This window comes from Aythya fuligula, chromosome 3, assembly GCF_009819795.1.
Source record: "Aythya fuligula isolate bAytFul2 chromosome 3, bAytFul2.pri, whole genome shotgun sequence".
NCBI lineage: Eukaryota > Metazoa > Chordata > Aves > Anseriformes > Anatidae > Aythya > Aythya fuligula.
The window spans coordinates 86,757,368-86,784,889 of NC_045561.1; the positions used below are offsets into that span (position 1 = coordinate 86,757,368).

A 27,522-nucleotide genomic window follows, 5' to 3' on the forward strand; every position below is an offset into this window, starting at 1 on the left:
CCTGAGTTTTCTCAGAATATGTGAAAGCCTACTCCAGCAGATTTTTTGGATTTGGTACCTTAGATACACATTCTTGGAAAATGAATTTTATTTTTTTCTCCCCCCCACTCTTAACATAAACATTTAAAAAATATAAAAAAAAAAATAAAAAATCAGCAGCTAATTTTGTTCTTTGGTACAACAACAGTTGACCCAAAAAGTCATGGTACTGAGCCACATTAACTTTGCTGTTTGCTTTCTTACTCAATTGTTCTTCCCAGCTAGGGTGTGAGTAATTCTGACCAAGCACGCAAGTCCTTTGTCTGCAAACATATAACCCTTATTCCACGATTTTTTTTACAGCATCATCTCAGAAGCTGCCATCAGTAAGGGAATGGCATGAAGTGCCTGGAACTGGAGCTCTGAATCTCAGCTGGTCTGCTTGACACCAGGATTCCACTGGAGCAATGACCAAATACTCTAACAAGGCTTTTTTTTAATCACTAATAAACCAGACTGTGCCTCATTTCACCATATGGGAAACGTTAACACATTCTTTTGTGATAAACAATGTATCAATGACATAAACAAAGACTAAAAGAGTTGCTAGCATAATACATCTTTTGCCCATATCTTGCTAACCTTTTGATATTCTCAGTTCCAATAAACACATGATGTTGTCAACAGAAAAAAAAAATATTATATAAGAACAGAAATACTTCTCAAGAGTTTTATTTGAGGGAAAAAACACCGATATGTTACTTATGAAACGTTCATGCCAACCTTCATCTGAAAATGTGAAATGATATAACAAGGATTTGGATACATGTATATTTTTAAAACTTTGGCTTTAAAATAGCAGTAATTAAAAAAATAATAATCCAAGAACACTTTTGCCGTGTCCACAAATCTCATGAGTCAGCTGACAAAATTTTTTTGCTTGGCTCAGAAGGAGATGACTTGAATGGTCTCCCCAGCACTCCCTTTGGATGCCCGCAAGGGCAGGCAGCAGCTGTCACCATGACCAGAGGATCTCCTGTGTTGGGACGGGGAGTTTGGAGGAGCTCCCGTGCTCAGACAGGGAGTTTGGAGGAGCTCCCATGCGCGGACAGGGCGTTTCAACACAAAGGCTCTGCTGGCAGGACTGCAGGACACAGAGGAAAAACAGCCAAAAATAATCCCAAGCCTTAAGCAACACAGGAGCAGCAGGAGAAGGAAAGGGTTCAATCCCCTTTCTTTCTTTCTTTTTTTTTTTTCCTCTAAAAAATAAAAATAAAAACCTCCAAGAGGAAAATCTGAGCTCAGCTGGGCTGGAAGAACAGGCTGAGAAACTGAAAGAATCTCCAGTTCCCGAAGGACAGGAAGGGAGAGGCTCCTTTCAAAAGCTTGTTTGCCTCTTTGATGAAGACCCTTCTGAGACATAGGGAATGATCAAGACAGCCATCTCCTACTGACAGACTGTCTGTTTTCCAAGGTTAATATCACTGGCTGCTGTTCAACTACATGATGAGGTTATGTTGATGTGGAGCTCAGAAGTCTGATTATGTCTTCATTGAAGATGAAGACTTTGTATCAAGATTTATGAAGTCATACAAAGTCTTCATTGCTTATTTCCAAGAACAATGCCATTCCTGCAAGTACCAAATGTGCTATAGTACCTCAGTACCTCTACTAGCTAGAAAGCAAGATGTGGACTGATACTGCAGGGAAAGGAAAAGACCCTCATGGGTCATCTAGATCTGACCACCAAACCAGATTTCTCACTAACACATAATTTTGGCCAAACTGGTTTGAAATAGGCCAAGTAACATCACTTCAAACACTTTGAAACATTTTAATTCTTCAGGGCAGGGCTATCTCTCTGGTAAATATCATTCAAATATTTTGAAGTGTACTTTGTTAAACTAGTTTCCAGGAGTGGTGGCTCTCAAGTGTTTAGTTACATACACAATCCAAGCAAGAGATTATTGTTTTGTTTGATTCAGCTAGGAAAACAATCACGATGCTTATTCCACTTGTGCTGCTTTACTCTGGTCAGGTTTTTTTGGGGGGGTCTCCCATTTTGCTATAAACCAGCATTTCTTAAACCACAAGAGACCCATAATATTCTGTGCACATTGCCCATAGCGTATTTACAGATTAAAAAAGCAGTGCCAAAAAGAGACCCACATAAATATTCTGACACTATACAGATGATGGAGCCTCTCTGTGTTTGAGCCTTCAATGCTGCAGACCTTGACATCTAAGAATCACTGAACAACTAAGGCCCAGGTTTTGCTCTGAAATGACTGTCTTGTCTGAAGTGATTTGGGTCCAATCCAGCAAGTGAGATGACAGGTTTTAACTTCTTTGGCACCCCCAGATTTTAACTTCTTTGGCACCCGGAAGATCCTGAAGTGAACATGGCCTAGATCCACCATGACTGGCTTTGATGCACTTCCCCAGCTACAGTGTCAGGCCAGGCTCCAGGTGGCCCAGGCCAGGAACACCTCAGCTTCTACTGCGTAGCCAATTAGTGGAGCAGGCCATTACCTAGAAGGAACTAACTTAGCCTAAGCTTTTCACGACTACTTGATTTTCACATTTTGTGTCCCCAAATTTTGTATGAATTTGCAAAATTCTGTTCAAATGCCTTGGCATGTTCTCCAGAAACAAAGCAGTACCACTAGTATCACCAATATTCACACCGAAAGATCTGATTGAGTATCACTGCTCATTTACAAGATATTGAATAAACAGAAAAGTCACAAAGAATGTATGTATAGTCTGATTCTGCAAGATAGCGACATGCAATGATGTAAGTAATGATCCAACCTCAAACTCATCAGATCTAATGAGAAATAAATGAGTGATCTACAGGTAGAACACCACAGAATTCACAGTGAATACATTATAAAATACATAAAATTTCAGAAGTTAAACAATTCAAACCATGAAGGACATGACTTTATGATAAATCAACCCCAGATGAATTTGAAAGTTGATTTACATCTGAAGCTTTAACAAAAAAAAATTCAAAAATATTTTAGAAAGTCTTCATTGCTCCTGAACAATTACTACTCTTCTGTAGCTAAATTTCCAAATAACTACTGTCACTGATTACAAAAAGGCCTAATAAAAAAGACTTTTAGATGGAAAGGCCTGCTACAAAACCTCAACAACTAAAAGACTTTCAAAAACAGGCTCCATAACAGGAAATATAAGATATCCAACAAAAATACAAGGTGGAGACTTGGCAACCAGACTGTAATTACTCTGTCTTGAGTTTTCTTGGAACAGCTCTACAAACACCTGAACTGTTATTAAGATGTTTAATAGCAGCAAGCATCCAGAACATGATTTAAAACAGGATTCAGCACCAGGATACTTCCAGGAACCCAAATTCTGCACACTTGGGAACTGACCTTTATCCACTGGAAGGGAGGTGTTACTTACAGATTTAACGTCACTTTAAATATGAGAGGAAAAGCAGAGATAAAAAGGTTGGACAGCTGACACTTTTAACTAGAAAACTCAGGCCCTGGCATCGGGAAAGCTAAGTCATGCAGAGAGCACCCTGTGCTTGCCAGCTGAAGGTGTTCCTAAAGCCATGAGAAGATCCAAAGGCTGTGTAGGATCTCATGGATTAATTACTGTGGATCCAGGGCTAGCAGTACCAGTTAAGGACAGGTAAAATATAACTACAAAAATGCTAATTCCCACCAACCTGCAGCACATACATATACTTAGTACTCCTTAGCAGTAGAGCCACGTTCTTAGTGACCTCTGTTATCAAGAAGGGATTGGTGAATGTGCAACTTCATGTATGAGACAGAAAAACCCGTACCTCCCTTGATGGCAGCTTCAGTCCAGCAAGGACTATCCAGATTGCACTTGGAGCAATCCAAGTCACTCACTTGCATTCACTGAACACTGACTCCATTTCCACTGACTACAAAAGGAACTTCAACACCCAGAATAACCTACCTATAGACATCTACACACTGTAAACCTCAAACTGAATCCCACCCCTATGACCTTGTACTACAAGCTCATTTTTAACTAAAACCGAAAGGAATTTCCCATCGCCTAAATTCTTCTCTTCCTTTATTCTGCAAGGTTTCTTGCAGTTTTCATTAATCCAATTTATATATAAAGATACACTGTGCTTTCTCTCCTCTATTTTAATTTTCCTTTCGTAGAGTGTAATGACAGAAGCCATTTATCCTGGCCTCCTTTTATCACAGTTTGGTTACTCTAGAATTCAGCTACTCCAGCCGTCTGCACAATCATAATGCATCTTCCAAAGAGGCAATCATTCTTGATGCTAAAACAGCATGCAACAGAGATTCCCTCACTTTTTTTTTTTGTTGTTCTGGTGCTTAAAAGCCTGATCCATAATAGCCTGAAAGAATTTAATTCTTCATCAGTGGAATCCCAAATCACCTTGACAGATGACAGGTTTATTGTTTCCCATAATGCCTCAATTATGCTTTACTGTTAAGGATATATTCACTTCCTGCTCATCTTCTCAAAGCTTCCCACAGTGATATTCAGTAAACCACGAAGAACTATAACAACACACATTAAATGCTTCCATCTCTGCCACATAATCATTGTTTCCACATGTTATAGGGCACTGCCACCTCTGGAATTTCATTTGTTTCTAACAAACTTTGAAAACTTTTTCATACTGTTACTAACCACCCAAAGACCCCATCCCTGGGGTCTTTGTATTTCCTACAAATATGCAAGAGTTTAGACTTTCTCGTTTAGATTTATATCTATTAATTCCCTCTTTCTCGCACTTTTATTAAATGCTGTGTTTCTTAAAATATGTACTGTTTTCTTCATTTTCACTGACGGAGGATCCTGTTTCTGTTCTGACCAAGTTCATCTTTTCCCAAGAGAGTATTCTGTTAATTGTACCAAAAGCATTTTGCAGTACTTTTCACCTTGAATTATCAAATAGATCAACATACCCTAGTTTGATGGGTATTATCCATGTCCTTGGATATTATTCACACCACTGAAGTATCTGGAGCTCTATTAAAGACCCCAAACATGGCATTCAAGGCCACACTCAGTGCTAGAACACTAAGTCTTAAAAATTAACAGTAGGGAAAACTGGATGTTCTTACTGAAATATGATAAAGACAACCTAGGGTTGTCTAGGTCAACCTGGGTACACCCTGGTAGATCTAACACAAACCTAGGCCAAAGCTCAGTCTTTGGCAGAAGCCAATATTCAACACCCAGAGCATCACACCATCATACCAACCAGGGCTAGCAGTCAGCAACACAGTGCCAGCCTGAAAGTAGGCCTCCTGAACCAGGGATAAGAGCTTTTCAGTTCACAGTTCTTAACAGGCTTGCTTCATTGAATTTGTCTGGCCACTTTTTTGATCCCATGTGAATTGTCAGCATTCACAACATGCACTCATGATGAGCTCTACAGTTCACTTGTGCCATCTTAATTGGTTTGAAATTGTCCTCTACCTCCTTCACCTGGTGTCCTCTAGCTATCTATTGGAAGAGACAGTGAACAAAATGTTCCCTATTTATCTTTTCCTCATTATTACTCATCACTTGAGAGACTTGTTTTCCTGGCTTACTGACATTCATTAACCTTCTGTAGTACATACTTCATGGCTAAAATTTAGAGCACCATTATTTCCTATCATGTACTAAGATCTAACTTCACTTGACTGTTTTCTCAGCTGCTTTATCAGTCCAGATAAATCTTTCAATTTAACTTTTTTTTTTCTTCCTTTTTTGGAGGATGGGGAGGGGTGTTTCAGGAGGGCATGACACTTTCACTGAGACCAGCTGCTGCCATTCCTTTAACAGTGTCTTCCTGACTTCAGGGTGATTTATCACATAACAGATAGTCCAAACAAAATTTCACAAACATGTTTTTTCCCCCTGGCAAGACAGCTGTTGAAGAAGCCCGTCATCATTACAAGCCATGTCTGAGCCACACTTCTCCTCCTCCTGAAAAATGCCTGTGCATTTGTGAGAGGGGCTGCACTGCAAACCAGATCAGGGAGCTGGTCTAGGTTAAACAAAGGAAAACAAAACTTTAATCTTTAAGCTTTTCAATCTGGGTCATTTCCCTGACGTACTTTAGATCTCAGCTTTATTACACATGCCTCAGCGCTACCAAGAAGCTGTTGAACAGCAGCACAGGGATGCGAAGGAGTGGCCAAGCCCAGGAACAACTTAAAACATTTTTCCCAGCAAAGACAATAGTGCCGAATCCACACCCGCATGAGAAAGTGTTTGAAGAATCCGGTCCTGATACTCATTTGAACACCTCATGTACCTCAGCCTACAGAAATCTATAAAGCGTATAACTGTTACTGCCAAATATCATTCTGAAGTTATACACAGTCAAATGCTTCTGCCCCATCTTATTAGGAATCATTGCACAGTCCTGTTTGTACTTGCTAAATGTCTCTGAGCAGTCACTGTAAGCCAGTTCGGAAATGTAGTTCCCAAATTACAAGCATTTAGAGCAGTCAGAATAAACTTGACACACACACAATCTTGAAATCTCCAGCTATTTCTACAGTGTATTTTCCAGTGTATGAGATCTTCAAGGATTTGGACTGATAGGACTGTTACCAATAGCAACACACACAAAATAAATTATACCAGGTTTGTTATGCAATAGTTCTGCTATATTATTCGCCGTTTCTATTTTGCATGGTTATTTTTTCCTCAGTAACTCTTGAGTCACCATGAATTGGTAAAACACCACTAAAACTAGACAGACATTTGTAAATGACAGTCTTTGATTCCACACCCCTTGAGACACTGACTGGCTGAACACCAGGGCACAATGAATTTCTGTATATTCGCTTACAAAATAAGCATAAGGGTGTTTCACTTAAAAAAACAGAACTCCACAAGCTCTTTCTTTGATAGTAATACTAAAAATCCTTGCCTTTTGAAATAACACATTTTAGAATCACAATCCAGACCATAGGATAAAATATGTATTTTTACGTATCTATTTTTTCTTTTAAATATATTTCCTTACAAAACCATATAGTACTGAAAAGCTTGTGAGGTTTGCATAGTTTCTTCAGGTTTGGCACGAAGGAAGGATTTCTCCTCATGGTCCATGCTTATTTATGGTTTTGCTTCAGCAAAGTAAACATAGCTTTATTCACATGTATCAGGAAAAATGAAATCTCTCTCTAAGTTGGCAAATGTTAATACTCACATTCACTTCCACGTCTATGGACCAGTCTCCTAGTGGAGGGTTCGTCGATAACTGGAATTTTTTCGAAACTACGCCCAAATCACCCTCCTCTAGCAGCCACTGCTGAATCAACTTCTTCCGAGGGTCCTTAAAAAAAAAACAGGCTGCATGTAAAATGCACGAGGCCTTGCTAGCAAGATTTAGATAGCAATACATATGAACTGTATTTGGAATATGGTGTTGGAAGACATGAGAAATTTCAATGTATACTGAGGTTCCTGTGGATACTTACTCGGATATATATATTGAGAGATGCTTTGTAAGGTTTGAGATCAGGATAGACTGTGACAATTCGAAACATCACATCCTGTCCCGGTTTATATGTAGATTTGTCAGTCTGGATGAATACAGAGATACTCTTTGCTGTGTATATCAAGCTGGTACGGTTCGAGAAAATGCGCTGGCCATCAGCATGGCCTTCCACCAGTAATTCATAATCACCAGAAGCACTGTTCAAAGGCAGCTGAAAAGAAAATAGTGACTCATTGTTAATTATCCAAGATATAACTGAAGACATCATTGTTCCAAAAACATTTGCTATTAAGGTTTCTGACATGCTCCTGAACAAGTCAACTTATGTAAATACTCAAAAAGAACAAGAGGATTGCAGGACTCTGTCACTACAACAATTACATAAAAGTGTGTTCTCAGAAGCATCATTCCATAATATTTCTACATGATTTTTACTGGTGATCAGATTTTCAATAATGTGAGTATCTATGTACCCAAGTACCATTCATAGACATGCATGCATTGAGCTCTCTTTTCTTTCTACAGTTATTGGGAAATTTCCTGCATTTGATTCTGGGGGCTATTTTTTTTTCAGACTTTGTCATTTTCTGATAATAAATATTCCAGAAATAAAACAGCCGAAGAAGCTACATGCGGGCAAGATGAACACGACAGAAAGAAAACTCTACAGTTCTTTTTACAAGCTTTACCTTCACATCTTTTAGGGCAGAAAAAATAAATTCGGAAAGAAAAATCTCCTGAGGAGACAGGTACTGTTTTTCAATAGCAACTGACTGGTTTTGTCTCACCTCCGTAATTTAATGATTCATAATTCCGGCACATATTGCAGCTCAACTAGTAAGATAATCATTCTTCCCAAAATATTAAAGAATAAAAGACATTTTGTATGGTTAGCTGAGACGCTTTATTCAGGATAAACCCTGAAAGTTCTTTCTGTGCTGGCAGTGAATGCAGACAGACATCACAGACAGGCAAGGAAAGTTAGATCACATAGGACCAGAATAAACATGCACAGGTGTCTCTCTAGTGCCCAGAAGAAATCTGGAGCTCACAGGTCAGATGGACCCGTTCATTTCCTGCAGTTAGATGGGAGGAATCCCACCCACAGTGGGTCTAAAGCATCTAAAGCAGCACTGCAGCAGGACACAGAGACTTCACCTTGAGCAGAGCCTGCACAGGCAAGGAATGACCCCAGGAGCATCCCAGCCCGAATGCTGGCTTCTGTACTGCCATCTGCTTGGGAGCATCTCTTTGAAGATGGAACGGGTTTAACAAAACATACAGCTGGTTCCAACAAGTAGCACTGCTAAAAAGCTTAAGAGTTGCATGCTTCTGTTTGTAGTTAGAACAGTAAATCTGGAGTAAAGCCTCTGAAGTCAAGACAACTAAAGCAGACAGGCTTACATTTTTCAGCACAACATATGGAAATTAAGCTCTCCTCTTGCACTGGTAATGAAAATTACATCTGTTAACTCACCAGGCACAGCACTTCAAAAGTATCCTACCAAGCTCTATAATGAAACACTGTCTTGCTGTCAAAACTAATTTTAAGACTGTACAGTGAGGTAATGGAATTTTTCTCAAATGGAGAAAAATACCACATAGTAATAAATAAGGTAAATGCAAATGTCTGTACCAAATACATTTCTTTCTCTGTGTGTTTACCTATAAACAGGAACTGACTACAATTTCATCCCTCTCTGTTGACTTTCTCTTTTGAAAACGAAGTCAGAAGGAAAAGTCAGGGAAAAGGGAAATAAACAGGCTCTTTTTTTCCCCCACCCATGAGCAGGCATATGATGACACAGGGAGAAAAGGTACCCTTTAAAATCTGGACTTATATAACCAAACTTTAGGTGCAAAACACTAGATTGAAATCGATTCTGCATTTGCTTCAACTGCAGGTCTTTGTATCCACATTGCCAAGAACATATGATTCACATATTTCAACACTCTCAGACTTCCTCGCCAAGTATTCTGGAATATATTAAATAGGAGCAACAGCCTTAGTTACTACATCTGTCAAATATTACCTCAGAATTAATTCATATAAGAATATTACCGCTTATTAAATAAGGTTTATTCCCTAAGAAGCAGACAGGATTCCCTACAAGAATTCCCAGAATCATTATAAACCTTCAGAGTCAAGATGGTGAGAAAATAAGCTTGTGTTGTCTCATTGTAGCAGTGAATAGTGCTCTTACAGCATTATTTTAACATACTTGCAAAGACTGTCTTTGTTTTCTTCTTTACAAGTCTGCAATCACCATTTACAGATCTCATTTATTTTTCTGTAGCTTTTCCCTATTGTGAATAAAGCAACATGGGCTGTTCCCCTCATCTTTAATTTCTTGATACTTTGTATAGTATCTTATATATGCTATTTTTTATATTGCAAAAGATCTTTCCTCCCTGTAACTTGGTGACAAAATTGCCTGTTTTATCTTTCTTGATGTAAAAGACAGAGACAGTAAAAGTTTACATTGCCGTGGCAGTGTATCAGGATGTCTGAGGAGTACAGAAACCCAAATTCCAGTGCACATATCCATGCTAATGAAAACTGAATTAACACAATGTTTCTGGAAGGTCAGTGCTAAAATAATGCTAACTATTTACCTCAGCCCCATCAATTCCTTCTGTAAAAGGGCATTTCTCAATACAACTATGAGCAAGGCAGCTTTTAACAGCAGCTATTAGGAACTTACTGTGGAAACATTTTATCTTCATAGATACACCCCTCAGCTGAATGGTATTACTATCCTTGTCTTGGCACTCCTAACGTGAGAGAGAAAGAGGCCATCTCAAGCACTTCTCCTGACCACACCAGCCACCCTCACGAGCACCTAGACAAGGAAGCTACTGTCTCCTCTGGAAAATATGACAGCTGAAACCAGCAGCTCATTACCCACCTTCTGCTACCAGCCAAGCACACACTGGGCAGTACATGAATCTACCGTAACTACATGAACAAAAAAACCACCACAGGTCAGGTCCAAACTGTGCCTGACCATTCCTCTCCCACCCCCACATCACACCCTGAGCATTCAAGAAGCATGGCAAGAGGCCTCAAGGAACGTATTGTTTCTTTAAGGCTGTGGTAAGGCGAGTTGGCAAATTTAGATCAAGCTCAGTACATGGTTCCCCATTATATTTATTGAACACTTGAAGTGCTCTAAAAGTTTTTCAGTTTGGTTATCACAGCATCTGTCTCTTACTACCAGTAAAGTGATTATGGAATTCAATTTTGTAGAAGGCTGTGAGACATAAGGATGCTTTAAGACTGGGAAATTATATTAAGGAACTTGCTAATTTAACCTATTTTGTTTTGAACTGAGTTGTCTATGCCTGCTAATTTATGGTTTGTACAGATAACATTGCAATCTAATAGTCTTCATAATGTTGAAACGCTCATCATTGTTTATCCGTTTATCAAATATTTTCAGATTATTTTATCTGATAGAAATTTTGAGATCAGAATCCAAACCCACTGGATTTAGGGATTCTTAAAGGTGTTAAAAAATTAAGAATTTGATTTAAAAAAAAAAAAATACTTTTTTTCCTGACAGAAGTACCAAATTCTTTATATCGGATTTTCAAGGTAAGCATCCAGGACTATAAACTGACAATTTCTGCTCAATAAACAACTGCATTATACATTTCTGTTGACTAGTTAATCGTGTACTTCCACTGAATGTGCATTTACAAATCCTTAAGATGACAGGGTATAAATACAAGCAATGTTTTTACTTAAAATTTACTATTTCTGTTATTACTTTGCACAATTATTCAGCTCTAATTAGACTTCATAGTGTGTCTGGAGTAGGGATGTAGGTATCAGCCAGCAGGAAAAAAAGAAAACATACAAAGCCAAGTTCTGGACTCAAGTTTAATGACAGCTTGTGCTGATGCTGGAAGTCAGCTCACATATCCTGTAATTACTTGTAACAAGCTGCAGAGCACTTAATTTGAAAACTCCTTGGCTTATTGGTCAGCAAATACATTCATCTGAGAAAGTGAAAATAGCCAAGATCACATATAAAAATACATCATCACATCAACATTAGCTGCTGAAAAGTCACAGGCAGTCAACTTTTTTTTTTTTTTTTAGGAGGGAAGGAAAGAAATACTTACTACTGGAAGAACAAGAGTCCCAAAGGAATCTAAATGAAAAGGAAAAAGAAATATGACAGTGTCACAAAGCTTATAAAAACTGAATAAAATATCCACGTTATCAGGTTAATTAGTAGAGCAGTGCTCCTCCCCTGTTCCCCCACTGCCCATAATACCCATCAGACAACTGAACCCCGTTGATGCGGCTCCTCCAGAGCCTGGTGCATTCAGACAGCCTGGTAAACCAACGTGAAACTGGTGCAATGGGCTGGCCAGAACGCAGCTGACTGCTGCCAAACAACACCTGGGAAGAAAACTGTAAAATAAATATCCCAGAGCAACTGCTGCACTGGGCAGTATTGTACATGTGCGGGTACATTTCTCATTCTCTGTGCAGGAAGCAACTGGGGGAAGCAAGGATCAGGGATCAGCTACTGGGGTAGACTGGGCTTCAAAGACAGTTTGCTGGTGGGATCCACAGTGAGTGCAAACGTGTGTGCAAAGGGGTCTGAGCACCAGAGTCTGGAGCGAGGCAGTGGCCAGGGGGTCTCGCACACCCAGCTACCAGGAACTGGGGAGATCACGATCCAGTGCTAGCTGCTGGGCAGACTATTTATGCCCTGCTACTGCAGAGATCCATGCTGTGGTCACGTATATATGTTCCCACTAACCAGAATCCTTCAGCCTGATCAGCCAGAGGTAAGGTAACTGGGGCTGTTTGCGTGAATGCTGAGCGTGCCTGTGTTGGTCTGTGCGACCAGCCGCTGGATGTACATACCACATACAGGTATCCCTGTGTCTGTGTGCCTGCTGGGAACATGTGCCCAGCCTCACTACTGGCTGGACCTGGGGCAGCCCCTGCCAGCCTGCTGGATTTAGCAGCTCCCTAACAATCGCTACTGTCCCAAAACCACTAAAAGAAGCAGACGGAACAGCACAGCCCAGAAAAAACTGAAATGCAATGCTCCACTTAAATAATGGTCTGCAGGTGCCAACAGAGTCCCAGCTGAGAGCTACCTGAACAAGGAGGATATGGTTTGGCCTCGCTCTCCTTGAAAACAAATCCCCTCTCGGGTATGGCTGGTCCAGGACCAAAGCATTCCTCTGCTCCTGCAAAGAAGCTGACTCCGCAACTCCTTCACACGGAAGAGAAACCCAGGGTATTTTGTATTAATCTCTTCTTCAGCTAAATAGTTGACTACTTTTCATAGTCATTTTTATCAAGACAATGTTTCCAGAAGGAATTTTAAAAAAATATAAAAATAAAGACTTTAAACTGCATGCTATTAATGAAAGGCAAACAGTGAAAAAATCCTTAATCCTGGGCATTCCCTCTAGAGGTAATGACCTCCCTGGTGCTTTCAGTGCTAGGGGGACAAACAGAAAAGAAAGCCAGTGTGACAGTCTGTCTGTGCTGAGCCACTACCTCTACAGCAACTAAAGCTGCTTCTTCACTGGGCTCTGGCCCTCAGCCTCCTCTTTGCCAGATAGATCCCCTCTGCCCCTTTCCTCTTTACAGGGTTGATGGAAGATGTGCAATACAGCCTGGCAAAAGGATCGACTCCAGAGCAGTCCTACAGCAATAGCATTTCTCTGTTTGGTGGGAGCAGATGCCCACGTTCTCCACTCGAACATTTTCCTTTACATTCTGAAACACACACACACACTGAAACATCCTTACTGTCTATTCAGGTTTCTATTCCACCCCAGTTACTATTTGCTGTTGATTCTGCAGCTCAGATAAAGGTCAAAATTTACAAAACCCTGCACAGCATTTACCACCCTTAAGCAACAAAGCACAAAGAATTAACCATCCTCACTCCATTACAGCCCCTTGGGAATGAGTAACTAGCACGTTTAATGTGCAGGGGTTAATGTAACTTAATATTTTAACTACTTCAGATAACGTGGCCTCAAATTTTCTCACAATCCAAATAAATGTGCTGTTAAGATCCTGGATAACATAACATCCTGGAGCCACTAAGTGCCACAGCTTTTATTTTAATTATGTACTGTGCTTTCTCTTGCTGATTTTAATGGTGTTGCCTCTCAGTATCATTACCTCTCATATCTAAACATTACTAGTGTTTTACAGGCCTTTTTGGCTGAGGTTGGAAAAGAGTGGCACCTCGTGGCTGATAAAATCTGCAGCCATTACCGTTCAGCCATATTTGACCGTTTTAAAGGCAAAAACATACTTCAACAATTTTCTAATTAGTGCCATAAAATTTAAATGGGTACTGCAGCCACTGCAGGATTTGCTTTTCATGTATCACCAGAACTGCTTTGGAATTTCCACTCAGTTACACATTTTTATAACTCCCATAAAGAGAGAGACTGACACCTATATTTATTGTGAGCATAAAAGCATTCAAAGATGAAGCAATTATTTGATATTTGAACTCCAATAAATGTTAATTAAAAAAAAAAAAAAAAAAAGCCATTTCTCTGACAGTGGCAAGTAGAAGGAAGTCGTGATGGACTGAAAGCAGTGTGTTCCTGCTGCTGTCGGAGTGCTCAAGGAAAAGCCCCACTCAGCGTGTACCATCTCGCCAAATTACAACCTGGGTTAAACCAAATGACTCACATCCTGCAAATGATGTTTGTGGGTAGCACACTTCAGTACTTTATTCTGGTATCCAACGGTTTAACAAGGATGGATGGCATCTGGCCCTAAGCGACACAGCTCCTTCCACAGGATGCTACTGCTGAAGCCACAGTTTTTCCCTCCCATCCCTCTGTCCTCTTCACTCGAGAAGCAGCCCATGCAGTTGTTGACTCTCAGCAACCCCACCAGCCTTCCAGGTTTTCCAGCCAGGAGTCTCAGGCAAAATACACACGTTTTTTTCCCACCAGCAAGCAGAGTGGGCACTCTGGCCCACCACACAAAGGCAAGGAGCCCCAGACACAGCTGAGCTTGCTTGGCACAGAAGTGCTGGAGAGCCACTGGCAACAGAAGAGGAATTGCACAGAGCTGCAGAATACTCAATGTGCAGGTAATGTAAATCCCTCTCACCTAACGACATACTTATTCCCAACACCTACCCAAAGAATTCTGCACCTATTAAGAAGGGACATCATTTCACCTGAAGGAAGCCTGTGTCTTCCTAACTCATGACTGTTAACCAGTGTCCTGGTTTTGGCTAGGATAGAGTTAATAGTTAGAGTCCTAGGAGCTGGTGTGGTGCTGTGTTTTGGATTTAGGGTGAGAATAGTGCTGATAACACGCTGATGTTTTAATTGTTGCAGAGCAGTGCTTACACCAAGCCAAGGACATTTCAGCTTCTCGCTCTGTCCTGCCAGCGGGCAGGCTGGGGGTGCAGCAGGAGCTGGGAGGGGAGAGACCCAGGACAGCTGACCCAAACTGGCCAAAGGGATGTCCCATACCATATGGCATCATGCTGAACAGTTAATATAGGGGGGCTGGCTGGGGTCGGGGAACCACTGCCTGGGGACACTCTGGGCACTGGTCAGCAGGTGGTGACCTTTTTGAAGGGATTATGATATTTCACCAGTAAAGGAGGCTGGATGCAGGACAACTGGCAATAATAGAGATGTTATAAAGCTACCACCTGAACTTTTTCTCAGTTGTGTAACAAGAGTGTGACTAACACTTCTCTATTTCCCATCCCTCTACATGAATAAAGCTGTGCTAAAGCTGAGTTTTATACAACCACAACCCAGGACATTGTGACACCAGGAAAAAAAAAAAAAAAAGAAAGAAAAACAACAACAACAAAATCTTTGATGCTACTGATAATCAGTTATCAACAAGAGAGGAACTCAGCTTTACTTACAACATGCCTGAGCAGGTATGCACATGGTCAGGTACTGCTACACAAGCTTTAATCTATCCAACACAGACAGACAAACATAGCCATGGCTATAGCAGTGGCTTCAGTACCTTGTGAGGCACTGAATACAGATCTGATATTCATGCCACAGTGCACACCTCTGGCTTTGTTTCCTCTGCCACCTGCACCAATGTGCACACACTGCAAGGGCAGAGGGCTCATTGCTCCGCGCAGCATCGCGCAGCATGCAAAGCAACCTGACCTGGGACAGAGCAGGCACCGGGCAACTTTCTAACCAGAATGCTGCCTGCTTGCATCCATCTCCTGATAACAACTAAGGCACAGCCATGATGCAGATGGGGAAACTGCCGGGGAGGAAGGAGAGTTATATCACAGCCCTTTCCCCTCTGTGCAACTCAGAAAGCATTTACCTCCTGAAGAAAGCTGTGTTAGGGAGCTGTCTGGCTCCCGTGATAAAGCCCAGAGCATTGTCTCATTCCCAGCCAGTGAAAAATCATACAACAGGCTCTGGGGCATTAGGTAATCTCCCATTTCATGCCACTACGTAATTATTTTGTTAGGAATCGAGCAGCCTTGGCAGATCGGGAACTCTTTGGTGTTGTAGCAAGTCTCCCTGTCCTGCAAGATTTTCCCATGTTCTCAGAGCTTCTGAGCCACCTCCCACAGCTCCACTCAGCTGCGCCCAGAGGTGGCTACAGACATCCTCAAGCAAGAGCAGCAGGCAAAACATTTCCTCTTTGTCACTGCTGAATTGCTGAAATGCACCACATTTTTCCATCCGCTCAATGAATTTCAGTTATGTTTAATGGTACAGCATTCCCATGTTTTTAGGAGCTAACCACAGTCCAACCGCTAGCAGGCAGCTTTGCCCTGCTGGGACCCCTGCCACCAAGCAGCTGGACACTATCTCCCTCCTTCAGCACATCCCCACGAGGGCCGACTTCAGGCATTAAATACAGCTCCCAGCAATTGCAGGTGGCTAAGTCCAGGTGTAGAAATAGGCTTAGCAAGGAGCCCACTACGATTACTCCACCTGCACTGAGCACCACAGAGCAGAGGACGCTTCCTCCTGGCTCCCCACCTCTGCTCTCTGCAGCAGAGCAATAACCGGCACTGCTGCCACACACCATGGAGAGAAAGACCTGGAGCAAGCACAGGTCCCTGCTGCTGTGTGGGCTTCACTCCCAGGTGGGAGCCATGCCCTAGATGAAGAGGGAGGCAGGAAAAATTCAGTGGTCTATTCCACACTAATCCTGAGGAAAGAAACTGGGTGGGATCATGACATTTCCAGAACAGGCCTCCTTCCTCATCACTCACAAAATGGCTACGAAGCTGGTGAAGGGCCTGGAGCACAAGTCCTGTGAGAAGCAACTGAGGGAACTGAGGGTGTTTAGTATGGAGAAAAGGAGGCTCAGAGGAGACCTTATTGCTCTCTACAGCTACCTGAAAGGAAGGTGTGGGGAGCTGGGGGTCAGCCTCTTCTTGCAGATAACTAGTGATAGGACTAGAGGGAATGGCCTCAAGCTGCACCAGGGGAGGTTTAGGTTAGAAACAAGGAGACATTTCTTCTCAGAAAGAGCAGTCAGGCACTGGGACGGGTTGCCCGGGGAGGTGGTGGAGTCACCGTCCCTGGGGGTGTTTGAGGAAGGCTTGGACGTGGTGCGTAAGGACATGGTTCAGTGGGTGATATTGGTGGTAGGGGGATGGTTGGACCAGATGATCTTGAAGGTCTTTTCCAACCTTTGTGATTCTGTGATCCTATAAAATCACTTCACACACACACAACTCCTGAAACTTGTGGTATATTCGATAAATACTGCACTGAAGAAATATACAGAAATACTATGGAAACAACACCCGCATTGTCCAGCCTCCTTTTCTATTTCTCTTGTCCTTGGCATTTAGGACAATCCAACAGAAGAAGAAAAGAAGACCGCAGGGCAGTGAGATGTCACCAGCATGAATGGCAGTGGGAATCAAACTCTTTTTAATATGTTACCACCATAACATTTTTACAGGTCTAACAGTCCTTTTAGCAAAGCAGATAGGTAGAACATGAGGGAATGGCACAGAGTCACACCAGGGGAGTTTTGGACTGGACGTTAGGAAAAGTTTATTTACCATGAGGGTGAGTCAGACACTGGAAAAGGCCTACTGACGAGGTGGTGGATGTCCTGTGCCTGTCAGTATTCAAGAGACATTTGGCAATACGCTCAGGAATATGCTTTAACTTCTGGTTAGCTCTGAAGTGGTCAGGCGGTTCGGACTAGATCATCTTTGATACACACAAACAACAGCATCTTACGTTCTTCCCATCTAATTGGCCCGACCAAAACCCAAAAAACTTATGCTACCTGTTCCTGAGCTGGCAATACCAGCACTGGGCCTATTTATGTGTTCCTTCAGAGGGGCTTTTCAAAAGATGACAGATGTATATTCTCAGTGATTTGTTCCAAATAATCTCAGCACTACGTGGCGTTTCCCCTGAATCACCTGACAGAGCTTGTGGTCTGAGGTTACATGCCCTACAGATATCCTGATCTGCTCTCTGCCACGCAGCCTGGCCCCAGTTATATCTATACAGACATAAACACTCCTGTTTCAGCTTCCACTCCCAAAAAAGGATCGAGGTTCCAGAAAAGTGACTTTATGACTTGGCATAATTAACTACAACTCGTGCCAATATAAATGAGCACAACAGCAGTTAAGCCAGCAACTCATTTATATAAATTCCAGTCTTTACCCTACATCCTAGCTTATTTAGCAGGTATCTATTGCTGCAAACAGACTTTTCACTTAACCTTTTCTACCTACATCCTTGTTTCTTCTTAGTCCTGCCAGGGAATGCAGGAATATAACTGGAACCACTCTGCACTGATTTACTGAAATGATGTCATGGTCTTCTTCTGGCAGCCGTGTTCACATACCCAAGCTTAGGAATCGTTTACAGAACAGCAGTTTCTTTACAGTGGTAAATGGATTTTTTTTTCTCCCAAGGAGTCTATTTCAAAAAAATCATTTTAACATCAGAGAAATAAAAAATGTTCTTCAATGTCCTTCCAAATTTTTCTTCCTATTTTTCTTCTCTTTTCTGAAGAAAGAAAGAAGTATAACTACCAAGAGCTAAACTGCCCAGGGAGTGAAAAATCTTTTTTGATTCATAAAAGAAGGCCTACAAACCTGTTGAGTTTCCAGGTTTCCTTAAATGTGTTACACACCTCATCTATTACCCTAAATTAGCACCAAAACTATCACTGGTTAGTTACACAAGCAGCCCAAAATACACAGACTGAGCCACTGCTGTTAAATTATGGCTAAATTTGGGCCAGGCAATAGACAGAGGTACAGCACCACACTCAAACAGATGCATTACGGATTGCTGGTGGACATCAGGACAGACATTCAGGGCAGACAGGCAGGCCCTTCTCATTTCTTTCTACACTTAGGGTCTAATTCAGATATCTAACTCTCTGCTCAGTTTTCTGATGTAAAACAGCCGTCTCAGTAGATGCCACTATTATTATCACTTTCAGACGAGCGGTCAGAGAGGCCAGCTGCAAGAATACAATACTTAAAACCCTCTGCGGTTTATCTGAAACACTGCACGCTGGGTAGGAAAAAGGGAACAGCTTCATATTTCTAAAACTAAATCATCTCTTTAGTCAAAGGGCTTCTTACAGCTACCATCCCAGGCACTGAACCACAAATACAGGCTCCTTTCAACTCTTTCCCGAGCCCAGCCTGTAAGAGCCATCCACAGACTTTTTGTCACGCACACTCCATATCACACAGAATCATCTAGGTTGGAAGAGACCTCAAGATCATCGAGTCCAACCTCTGACCTAACACTAACCAGTCCTCCACTAAACCATATCCCTAAGCTCTACATCTAAACGTCTTTTAAAGACCTCCAGGGATGGTGACTCCACCACTTCCCTGGGCAGCCAATTCCAATGCCTCACAACCCTTTAGGTAAAGAAGTTCTTCCTAACATCCGACCTAAAACTCCCCGTCCTAAAACTTTAGCCCATTCCCCCTCGTCCTGTTGCCAGGCACATGGGAGAATAGACCAACCCCCACCTTGCTACAGCCTCCTTTAAGGTACCTGTAGAGAGCGATAAGATTGCCCCTGAGCCTCCTCTTCTCCAGGCTGAACAATGCCAGCTCTCTTAGCTGCTCCTCATAGGACTTGTTCTCCAGACCACTCACCAGCTTCGTCGCCCTTCTCTGGACTCTTTCAAGCACCTCAATGTCCTTCTTGTAGCGAGGGGCCCAAAACTGAACACAGTACTAGAGGTGCGGCTTCACCAGAGCCGAGTATAGGGGGACGATCACCTCCCTAGACCTGCTGGCCACAGTTTCTTATACAAGCCAGGATGCTGTTGGCCTTCCTGGCCACCTGAGCACACTGCTGGCTCATGTTCAGCCGACTATTAACCAATACTCCCAGGTCCTTCGCTGCCAGGCAGCTTTCCAACCACTTATCTCCCAGCCTGTAGCGGTGCTTGGGGAAAATAAATTTATTTTCTTTCTACAGGAAACAAACTTATTCTCCACGGATGAAAAAGGTGATGCTGCTCAGTCTCTTGGTAATACTGCACCTATCCCCTTGCTCTTTGTGAATCCTCTGGAGAGTTACACAAATGGTTTGATATATCTAGAGATTAAAATATAACCCAAAACCAGAAGTGTACCCCAGCACATCCAGGTTAGGAATGTAAGTAACTTGTGTCCATTTCAGCATGTTTTTTTTTCTTTTAAGTTACTTTTTGGAGGCCTAGTGGTGTCCCCCAGAACCTGTATCTGAACCTATTGTTGCCTACCACATCCAAACAACTTTATTCCCAGGTATTATCTATTTACTGCTGTTAGTTAGGAAGACAAGTTTCGAACATTACAGAGGAAACTTTGTTGATGTCAGACCCAGTCTATGAAAGCATGCAGCCAATTCAGAAAAATCTCAGACTTAAGCCTTTACGCAACTAAATGGGAAATTAATCTCATTCATTTACTCTTCCCTTGGCAATTATACACAAATATGCAAACACAGGGGCGTCTGCATGCCCGGCTTTCAAGGCACTGTTGGACATCATTATTTCACGGACACCACAATGGATAATAAACACAAAGCCACTATTGCTGCAATTTAGAACAGCTGCAGTCCTTACTCTGATTTAAAACAGAGGGAAATCATAACAGGACAAACTGTGGCCAAGCCTATCTACGCCAGAGGCTTGGTGGTATTACTACCACCCTCGTGCCATTAATTGCTTCAACTGGAGTAAAATTTCAAAGTCAGGTCACCTTTCAAACTCATTCACTGAAAAAGAAAACACTCAAGTACTATTTAAGCTTCCTCTAAGAGGCAGTGAAAGAAGAGGGTTTGTTTTTACATTGGTTTTCTTCCATTTTCTGGAAGGCATTCAGAGTCCGTGAGGACAAACCCACATCATTTTTCTGAGACCACAAAATTATTTAGATATATAAAAATATTACCAGAGACTTCTTTCATCGATAAATGAAGGCAATACAATTCCCTTACTCTTCAAAAGAAACACCTGGGCCTCACAGCTGCACCTCCAGGAAATCGGGGAAGTTGGGGATAAGGGGGTCAGTCACTCTGGCCACATTTTCTGTGCAAACATTTCTTTGGACTGCAGTAAATCTGGATGAACCAGCATCATCTCTTCCCATGAACTATTCAAACTCTGCAGACAGGATCTCACCTCTGCCTTCACAAGTAGCCAAGGACAGCACAGGATCCAGCACCACTGCCAATGCAGTCAAGAGTCATTTGAAAAGAGAAGTCACCTGTGTACACAAATTTCCCAACTGTTTCCTACTTCTGCAGGTGTGAAGTGCTCCACAGCACTTCAGTTTGGATTATTTTTTTTTGCTTAGACACTAAAGACATCACCCTAGACCCATTTCAAGACCCACTCTCAGCTCCCACCCCTTTCTCTTTAAGGCTACCTTCTATCTACCTGAGGGGTAATAACCATGCGTATAGGTCACTTCTCACAATTCACCCCCCTTCCTCCAATCTCTCCTCAAATGTTATCCAGAACATGAAAGAGACTCCCAGGGACGAAACCAAAAGTTTATTTAGCTCAGGGTCCTGTCTCCAGCAAGGGTCAAGGACAGACCTCTGAAAAGCATAAAAACCACAAGCACACGATTACCCTTCCTTGGGTACTCCACCAGCCTATGTAATTTAAGGCTCAGGACCTGAAAAGCCAAAATGAATGTCTTTATACCAGACCAGCCCTTGATCGACTTTTGTCTCATGAATCTGTGCAATCACATTTTCCATCCACCACACCCAGGAAATGAAGCTCCAAAATTTATTTCCACCTCACATGAAGGCCCACCTTCTTCAGTCTGGTTTGAACTCGTCTCCTTGAGAGATCTTCTCAGCTCTCCTCTGGAATTTTTGGTTCATGCTCCTTTAAAAGCACCCAAAAACACATTCCCCAGGATGGCTAATTAGAGCTGTGAAAATAACTAGAATACTTTCTCGTAGCTTACAGAAAACATTTCTGTTATACATTTTAGTACAGCGTTTGCCTTCTTTTTTTTGAGCACTACAGTATTACTCGAAAGCTTTCACCTTAGAGTCCCTTCACACCACCCCAAGCACACACACTCCCTTTCTGCAGGACTGCTGCTGCCTAACCTTGTTCCTCACCCAGTAAACTCTCACTCTTTTACTCCTCAACAGGAGCAGAACACTATAGCTGCCCTACTGAATCACATCCTAGTTTTTTTCCACTAATCATTTCCCAAACTGCAAAAATGAGTTTGAAATCTAATCCTGCTTCCCAGCACCCCGCCACCCCCTCACCAGTTTAAGAAACATTCCTCCTTTTGTCACCCACGTCAGTACTATCGAACAGTGCAGTTCCAAGGCAATCTAATTCCCATTTGAGGGTGAACCACTTGGTCCTCTTTTGTCAATATTATTTTTCAACCAGACACAAATGCACGTTTTCAGAGCTCCATGCTGTCCCTGCTTCCCCCAGCCGTTTTACCAAAATGTCACACCACAGAGTGTCAAAAACCTTACTAAAGTCAAGATATGGCCCTATCCTGCAGATACATTGGGCCTAAAAGCCTACTTCACCCAAGTGCTCTTTGACCTGTTCGTCCCCTTTTGCTGCCTTACTTCCTCGCCCTTGTGCACTGCAGCTCCTTGTGTTATGGGCTGGCTCACAGCTGATCCTGTCCGTGAAGACTGAACGCATATCTGCCTCTCAGCATCGCCGACCAGTGCCCTGCTCATCTTAGCCAGGAACAAGCCACGCTCTTTGCCAATCTTCCTAACACAGTATTTAAAAATCCTGCCTTGTTATCCTTCACTTTCTTTCCTGTTCATGGCTTGACCTTTCCAGTTTTGTCCCTTCTTACCCATGCTACTCATTTATGCTCCGCCTTTGTAATCTGATCTCATTTTCAGTTTATACACACTTTTTTTTTTCTTCATTTTTCTGCTATTTTTTGGTCAGTATTAAGATTGTGTTTAGTCACTCTATTTTTAACCCTTCTGCTGTGTTAGGGTAATGTGCACATATCCCTTTAATACGAACCCTTCAAGAGATTTCTCCCGCTGCTTCCCTTCCTTCTTGTTTCTGAAATCCCATTGTTTATTGGCATCACTTTCCTTTCTTTCCAAATTCACAGCCTTTACTTTGTGGGTTTTGTTTCGTTTTGCTCCCTTTCCTAAAAGCTGTAAAGCCCTTTCAGCTCACACACGCAATGGACAATCGCATGCTAACATGTTACTGTTCACTTCTCCGTAAAGAAATTCCCCACTGCCATCATTCCTGCCATGGCCAAGTTATTCCATCCCGTTTCCTTCCCAAGTTCCCATGAAATAGTCTGCAGCACTTGGTCTGCCTCACTGTCCTTGGCTGGGTACCAGTGAAGGATGTGGTGACCAGAATGACTTCAGGCAAAGCCATGAAGCCACAGAAGGACTCTCTCCCTCAAGCCTCAAACACCACACAACCAATAACATAAAGCTCAGGAACTGGATGGGACTGGTATTTCCATTTCTCTGCAATCTACGCAATGGGTTTGTTATCAGTAAACTAAGATGGATTCAACAACAGCCATGGAAACCTGTGTTTTTTCTTCCATGTATTCCAGAAAGATGAAAGCACATAAGAAAGTGTCATCTTCTTTACTAGCTGCCTTGCCTCTGGATCCAGCCCCAGCACCTCCTTCCCCAAAACCTTTCCTTGATTCCAATTTTGCATCGGTTACCTGTGCGTGATGAATATTTGACAACTTATTTTTCATGTGGAGTATTTCACCAATGTTTGGAGGTGGAGAGTACGCATGTGAAAACATGGTGCTCCTGCTCTCTTGCTGCTTCGCTTTTCAGGCGGAATTACAAAGAAAGGAGTTGTCCCACTGAACTGTCAGCAAAATCCTTTACCCCACAGTCCTACATTTTCAGGATGGATTTTGTAGTCACCAATGAGCCAGTCATTTCATCCTGAAATAAGGCACAGAGGCAACTTAACAAAAGGGACTGACATGCCTAGGCCATTCATTCTCGTTTAGCTGTTACTTTACTACTCATGTTTTTCACTGTTTCACATACTAACACAGTCAGAACCATATTATTAAGCATGCAAAACATGCCTGCTGGTAAAAGCAGAATTTCCATTGTCTATAAGGATGATCACTACATGTCTGTACTTGACAGACATTCTCCCAAAGTCTGTCATGTTTCGTAAATCCTGGTTGAGTGTTTACCACGCTCTACTTCAGAGTTCCCTCTGTTAACAAGTTTACTGCAATGTAGAAGAAATGTAGAAAAACAGAGCAAAGTAATTAACATTTACAAGCAATTTACAGGGAACCCAAATTATTTTAAACCTGCTTCTTCAGTTCTCAGAGTACTTCTCACTCACCATGCCTTAAATACATTGCATTGTGCATTAAGTACCAGCTTTAATCAAACCTTACTCTTAAGAATTAAAATTGTTCAAGGAGTCAGGTAAATGATGACACCTCATTAAACATGAAAGCCTTTCTTTAATTAGTTCTTTTTCAACTTGTATGTTACTTACTTTTTCCAAATCATTTCAGCACCCATAAAGAAAGCAGACTGTTCAGAGGATCTCTTGGTTAAGGTATAAGGTTTTCTCATACACTGATACATACTGCAGTGCTAGGTAGCAAATCTAGCACGTCAACACTTCTTGCCAATTCAAATTACATCTTTACTGATCAATCACTGGTATTGGTATAGGCATGGTAAGAACCAGCCTTCACTGTAATCACTGAAAATCAAGCCATTCATGCACAGAATTTAACTTGCCTGTCTGTTATTCCCATCATTTTTATTTGTTGACCCAGAAAACCCAACAGCTTGGATTGCATGAAAGCCATTGTTTTCTTCTGCAGTCATTTTCAATCAGCATGAGGATCTTTCTGATATTGCATCCCCACAGAAAATGTGTCAAGGCCTGATATGGCACACACAAGCAGCTTTAATTACTGCTTTTGTGTTTTCCTTGAGTCCACTGTAGATAATGGAAGCCTATTCTCTCCTGGTTACACACTGACAATTTTTGCTACATTTGTTTACACAGAGTTTATCTGTAGCAGTAACACACTGCTTGCAGACATTCAGTGGGCCTCTAGTCATTACAACTAATCAACTTAATTTCCATACCAAAACATTGGTCTTCAAGCTACCTCCCTTGCTACGCTTGGATTCTGCTAGGTTAGGACAAGCTTTAAGTAGCTGCACTTGTTTAAATGCACATGCACACACAGACTTCCTCACTTAGACCAAGGAATATAAATTTGCCACTTATTAATAAATATAATTAGTAATTATATAAAGTTTTGTATATATGATAATAATTACTTATGTGTTGTATAAAATAATCACTAATTGTAATCCCTTTGTTACTTGCAAAGCAGAGGAGAGGATATGAACCAAGCTCCATTCCTGCAGTCTTTCTCTAAAGGTCAGTTTTCCAAAAATTGCTCAAAAATGAAAAGTCCCCTTCCTGTAATGTTAAACCAGTGATTGTTTGATCAACCATTAAGCACTCTAATTTTAATATAAAGCAAGAGTTACGTTATATGAAGAAGAAAATAGCTGTGCCTCTCATTCAACAAGATCGTTTTATGGAACTAACTCAGAAGTTTAAACACAATCACATGCACCACACTGAGCTGCTGCTAGAGGACCAGAGCACATCCTTTAAGCAACCACAGATGCACTTTGTCAGACAGGTACTTAAAAGCTCTCATGCTTCGGTACTTGGCTGAACTCAGCCTGCAAGATTAAACAAATAAAAAAAGTTGTCCTCAGCCTTTAATTCCCAACTCTGAACCATCTCGGTTCCACCAGCACAAATGTTTGCACACCAAACCAGGGAAGCCGTCTGCCCAAAAAAGTGTTCAACAAAATAAAACTATTTTAGATAGGTTTTTCAAAGCAGTAAGCCACCTGCTTTTGCTGCAGCCCCGCAAGGCAAAATACAGAGCACAATTCAGCCACCTTTGGCAACACTGTCACTGAATGCTGTGCTCTAACCAAGGCAGGCAAGCAGTCACAGCTGCCTGGATATTTACCACAGTCAAGAACTGTAGGTACACCCTGCCTCCTTTAATCCTTATTTTGCACAGACACATGGTAAAAACACTTCCCAAGCTCATGTGCACCACAGGAATACTAATACCTCTGTATCAGCCACTCTGTGTAACCTAACAGGCCCAAATGACAGATAAAGCAACATTTTCTGGGCACTAATATATGCAGCAGTGATGTCATTTAAAGAAGATTCTGTGTGCCTGGAGATATTTGGATTTTTGCCTTCAATTGCAGCAGCTGGCCTAATAAAACCTCCCCAGGCCTTGCTTCAGTTAAATTCTCAGACTAGCATAACTACAGCACTATTGCTACACATTTTACCTTAAGATCATTTTATTCTTCAGAAAACAAGCTAAAGATTTAAAGTCTTATTTGGACAAAATGCTTTCCCTCTCAGTAACTCTATTCACAATTGATCCTGTAGCATCTGAGGATACACACCCTCAACACCACATCCTCTGTTACAGGGCAGTTCCCTTGCTCCTGACCCTTAACAGTTCTGCTTACATACTTCTTCACAGAGAAAAAATGACTAACAAATTATATCACTTGACTTCTAAAGAATGGATGTTCACATACAATTTTTTTTTTCACAAGCAGAAATACACTGTGTGCTCAGTACCGTTTTTTTTTTTTTTTTGCTGTTCTATTCATCAAATTATATATATATATATTTAAAAATTACATAGAATGTTAAGGATTAACATTCTAGTTAAGTATAATCAGTTAGTAAGTATAATCAGTATATGCACTTTAAGTAACACACTTGCCACATCTTGAATACTACGTTCAGATTTGGACCCCTGTCAGCCAGAAGGACATTGAGGTGCTGGAGTGTCTCCAAACAAGGGCAACAAAGCTGGTGAAGGGTCTAGAGAACAAGTTTTACAAAGAGCAGCTAAGGGAGCTGGGGTTGCTTAGCCTGGAGAAAAGGAAGCTCAGGGAAGACCTTATTGCACTCTACATTTTTACCTTAAACGAGACTACAGTGAGGCGGGGATCAGCCTCTTCTCCCAAGCACCAAGTGATATGACAAGAGGAAATGGCCTTAAGTTACTCCAGGGGAGATTTAGGTTGGATATTAGGAAAAATTTCTTCACTGAAATGGTTGTGAAGCATTAGAACTGGCTGCCCAGGGGAGTGGGTGAGTCACCATCCCTGGAGGTATTCCAAAGACGCGTAGCTGTGGTGCTTAGGGACATGGCTCAGTGGCAGATTTGGCAGTGCAACATTAACGGTTGGACTTGATGATCTTAGAGGTCTTTTCCAACCTAAAAGATTCTATGATTCTATATACTCTTTCCTCTGTCTGATACAGTGCCATGCCTCTTACTGTTCATCTACCATTTCCTCTAACATCAGCAACTCAGTTTTCAAGCATCATTCCATTAGCTAGGCAGGCATATATAAAGCTTCAGCCTTCTACACAGATTGTCAAGAGAGGTAGGCTCTCTTTGAAGCCTTTGAAATGGAGGTGTGATGCTTACAATTAAGGC

General features: G+C 41.7%; 1 protein-coding gene across 2 annotated transcripts in view; it reads right to left on the reverse strand.

The window, feature by feature from the left end:
* The window catches only part of CD109 (CD109 molecule), a 90,744-nt gene that overhangs the window by 47,539 nt on the left and 15,683 nt on the right, over window positions 1-27,522 (reverse strand). For both annotated transcript variants that reach the window (XM_032185348.1, XM_032185347.1), the window contains exons 3-5: window positions 11,612-11,640; window positions 7,461-7,691; window positions 7,190-7,315 (exon numbers count right to left, since the gene is read on the reverse strand). In XM_032185348.1, the coding sequence (XP_032041239.1) occupies window positions 7,190-7,315; window positions 7,461-7,691; window positions 11,612-11,640 (386 nt within the window). The remainder of the gene's footprint in view (window positions 1-7,189; window positions 7,316-7,460; window positions 7,692-11,611; window positions 11,641-27,522) is intronic.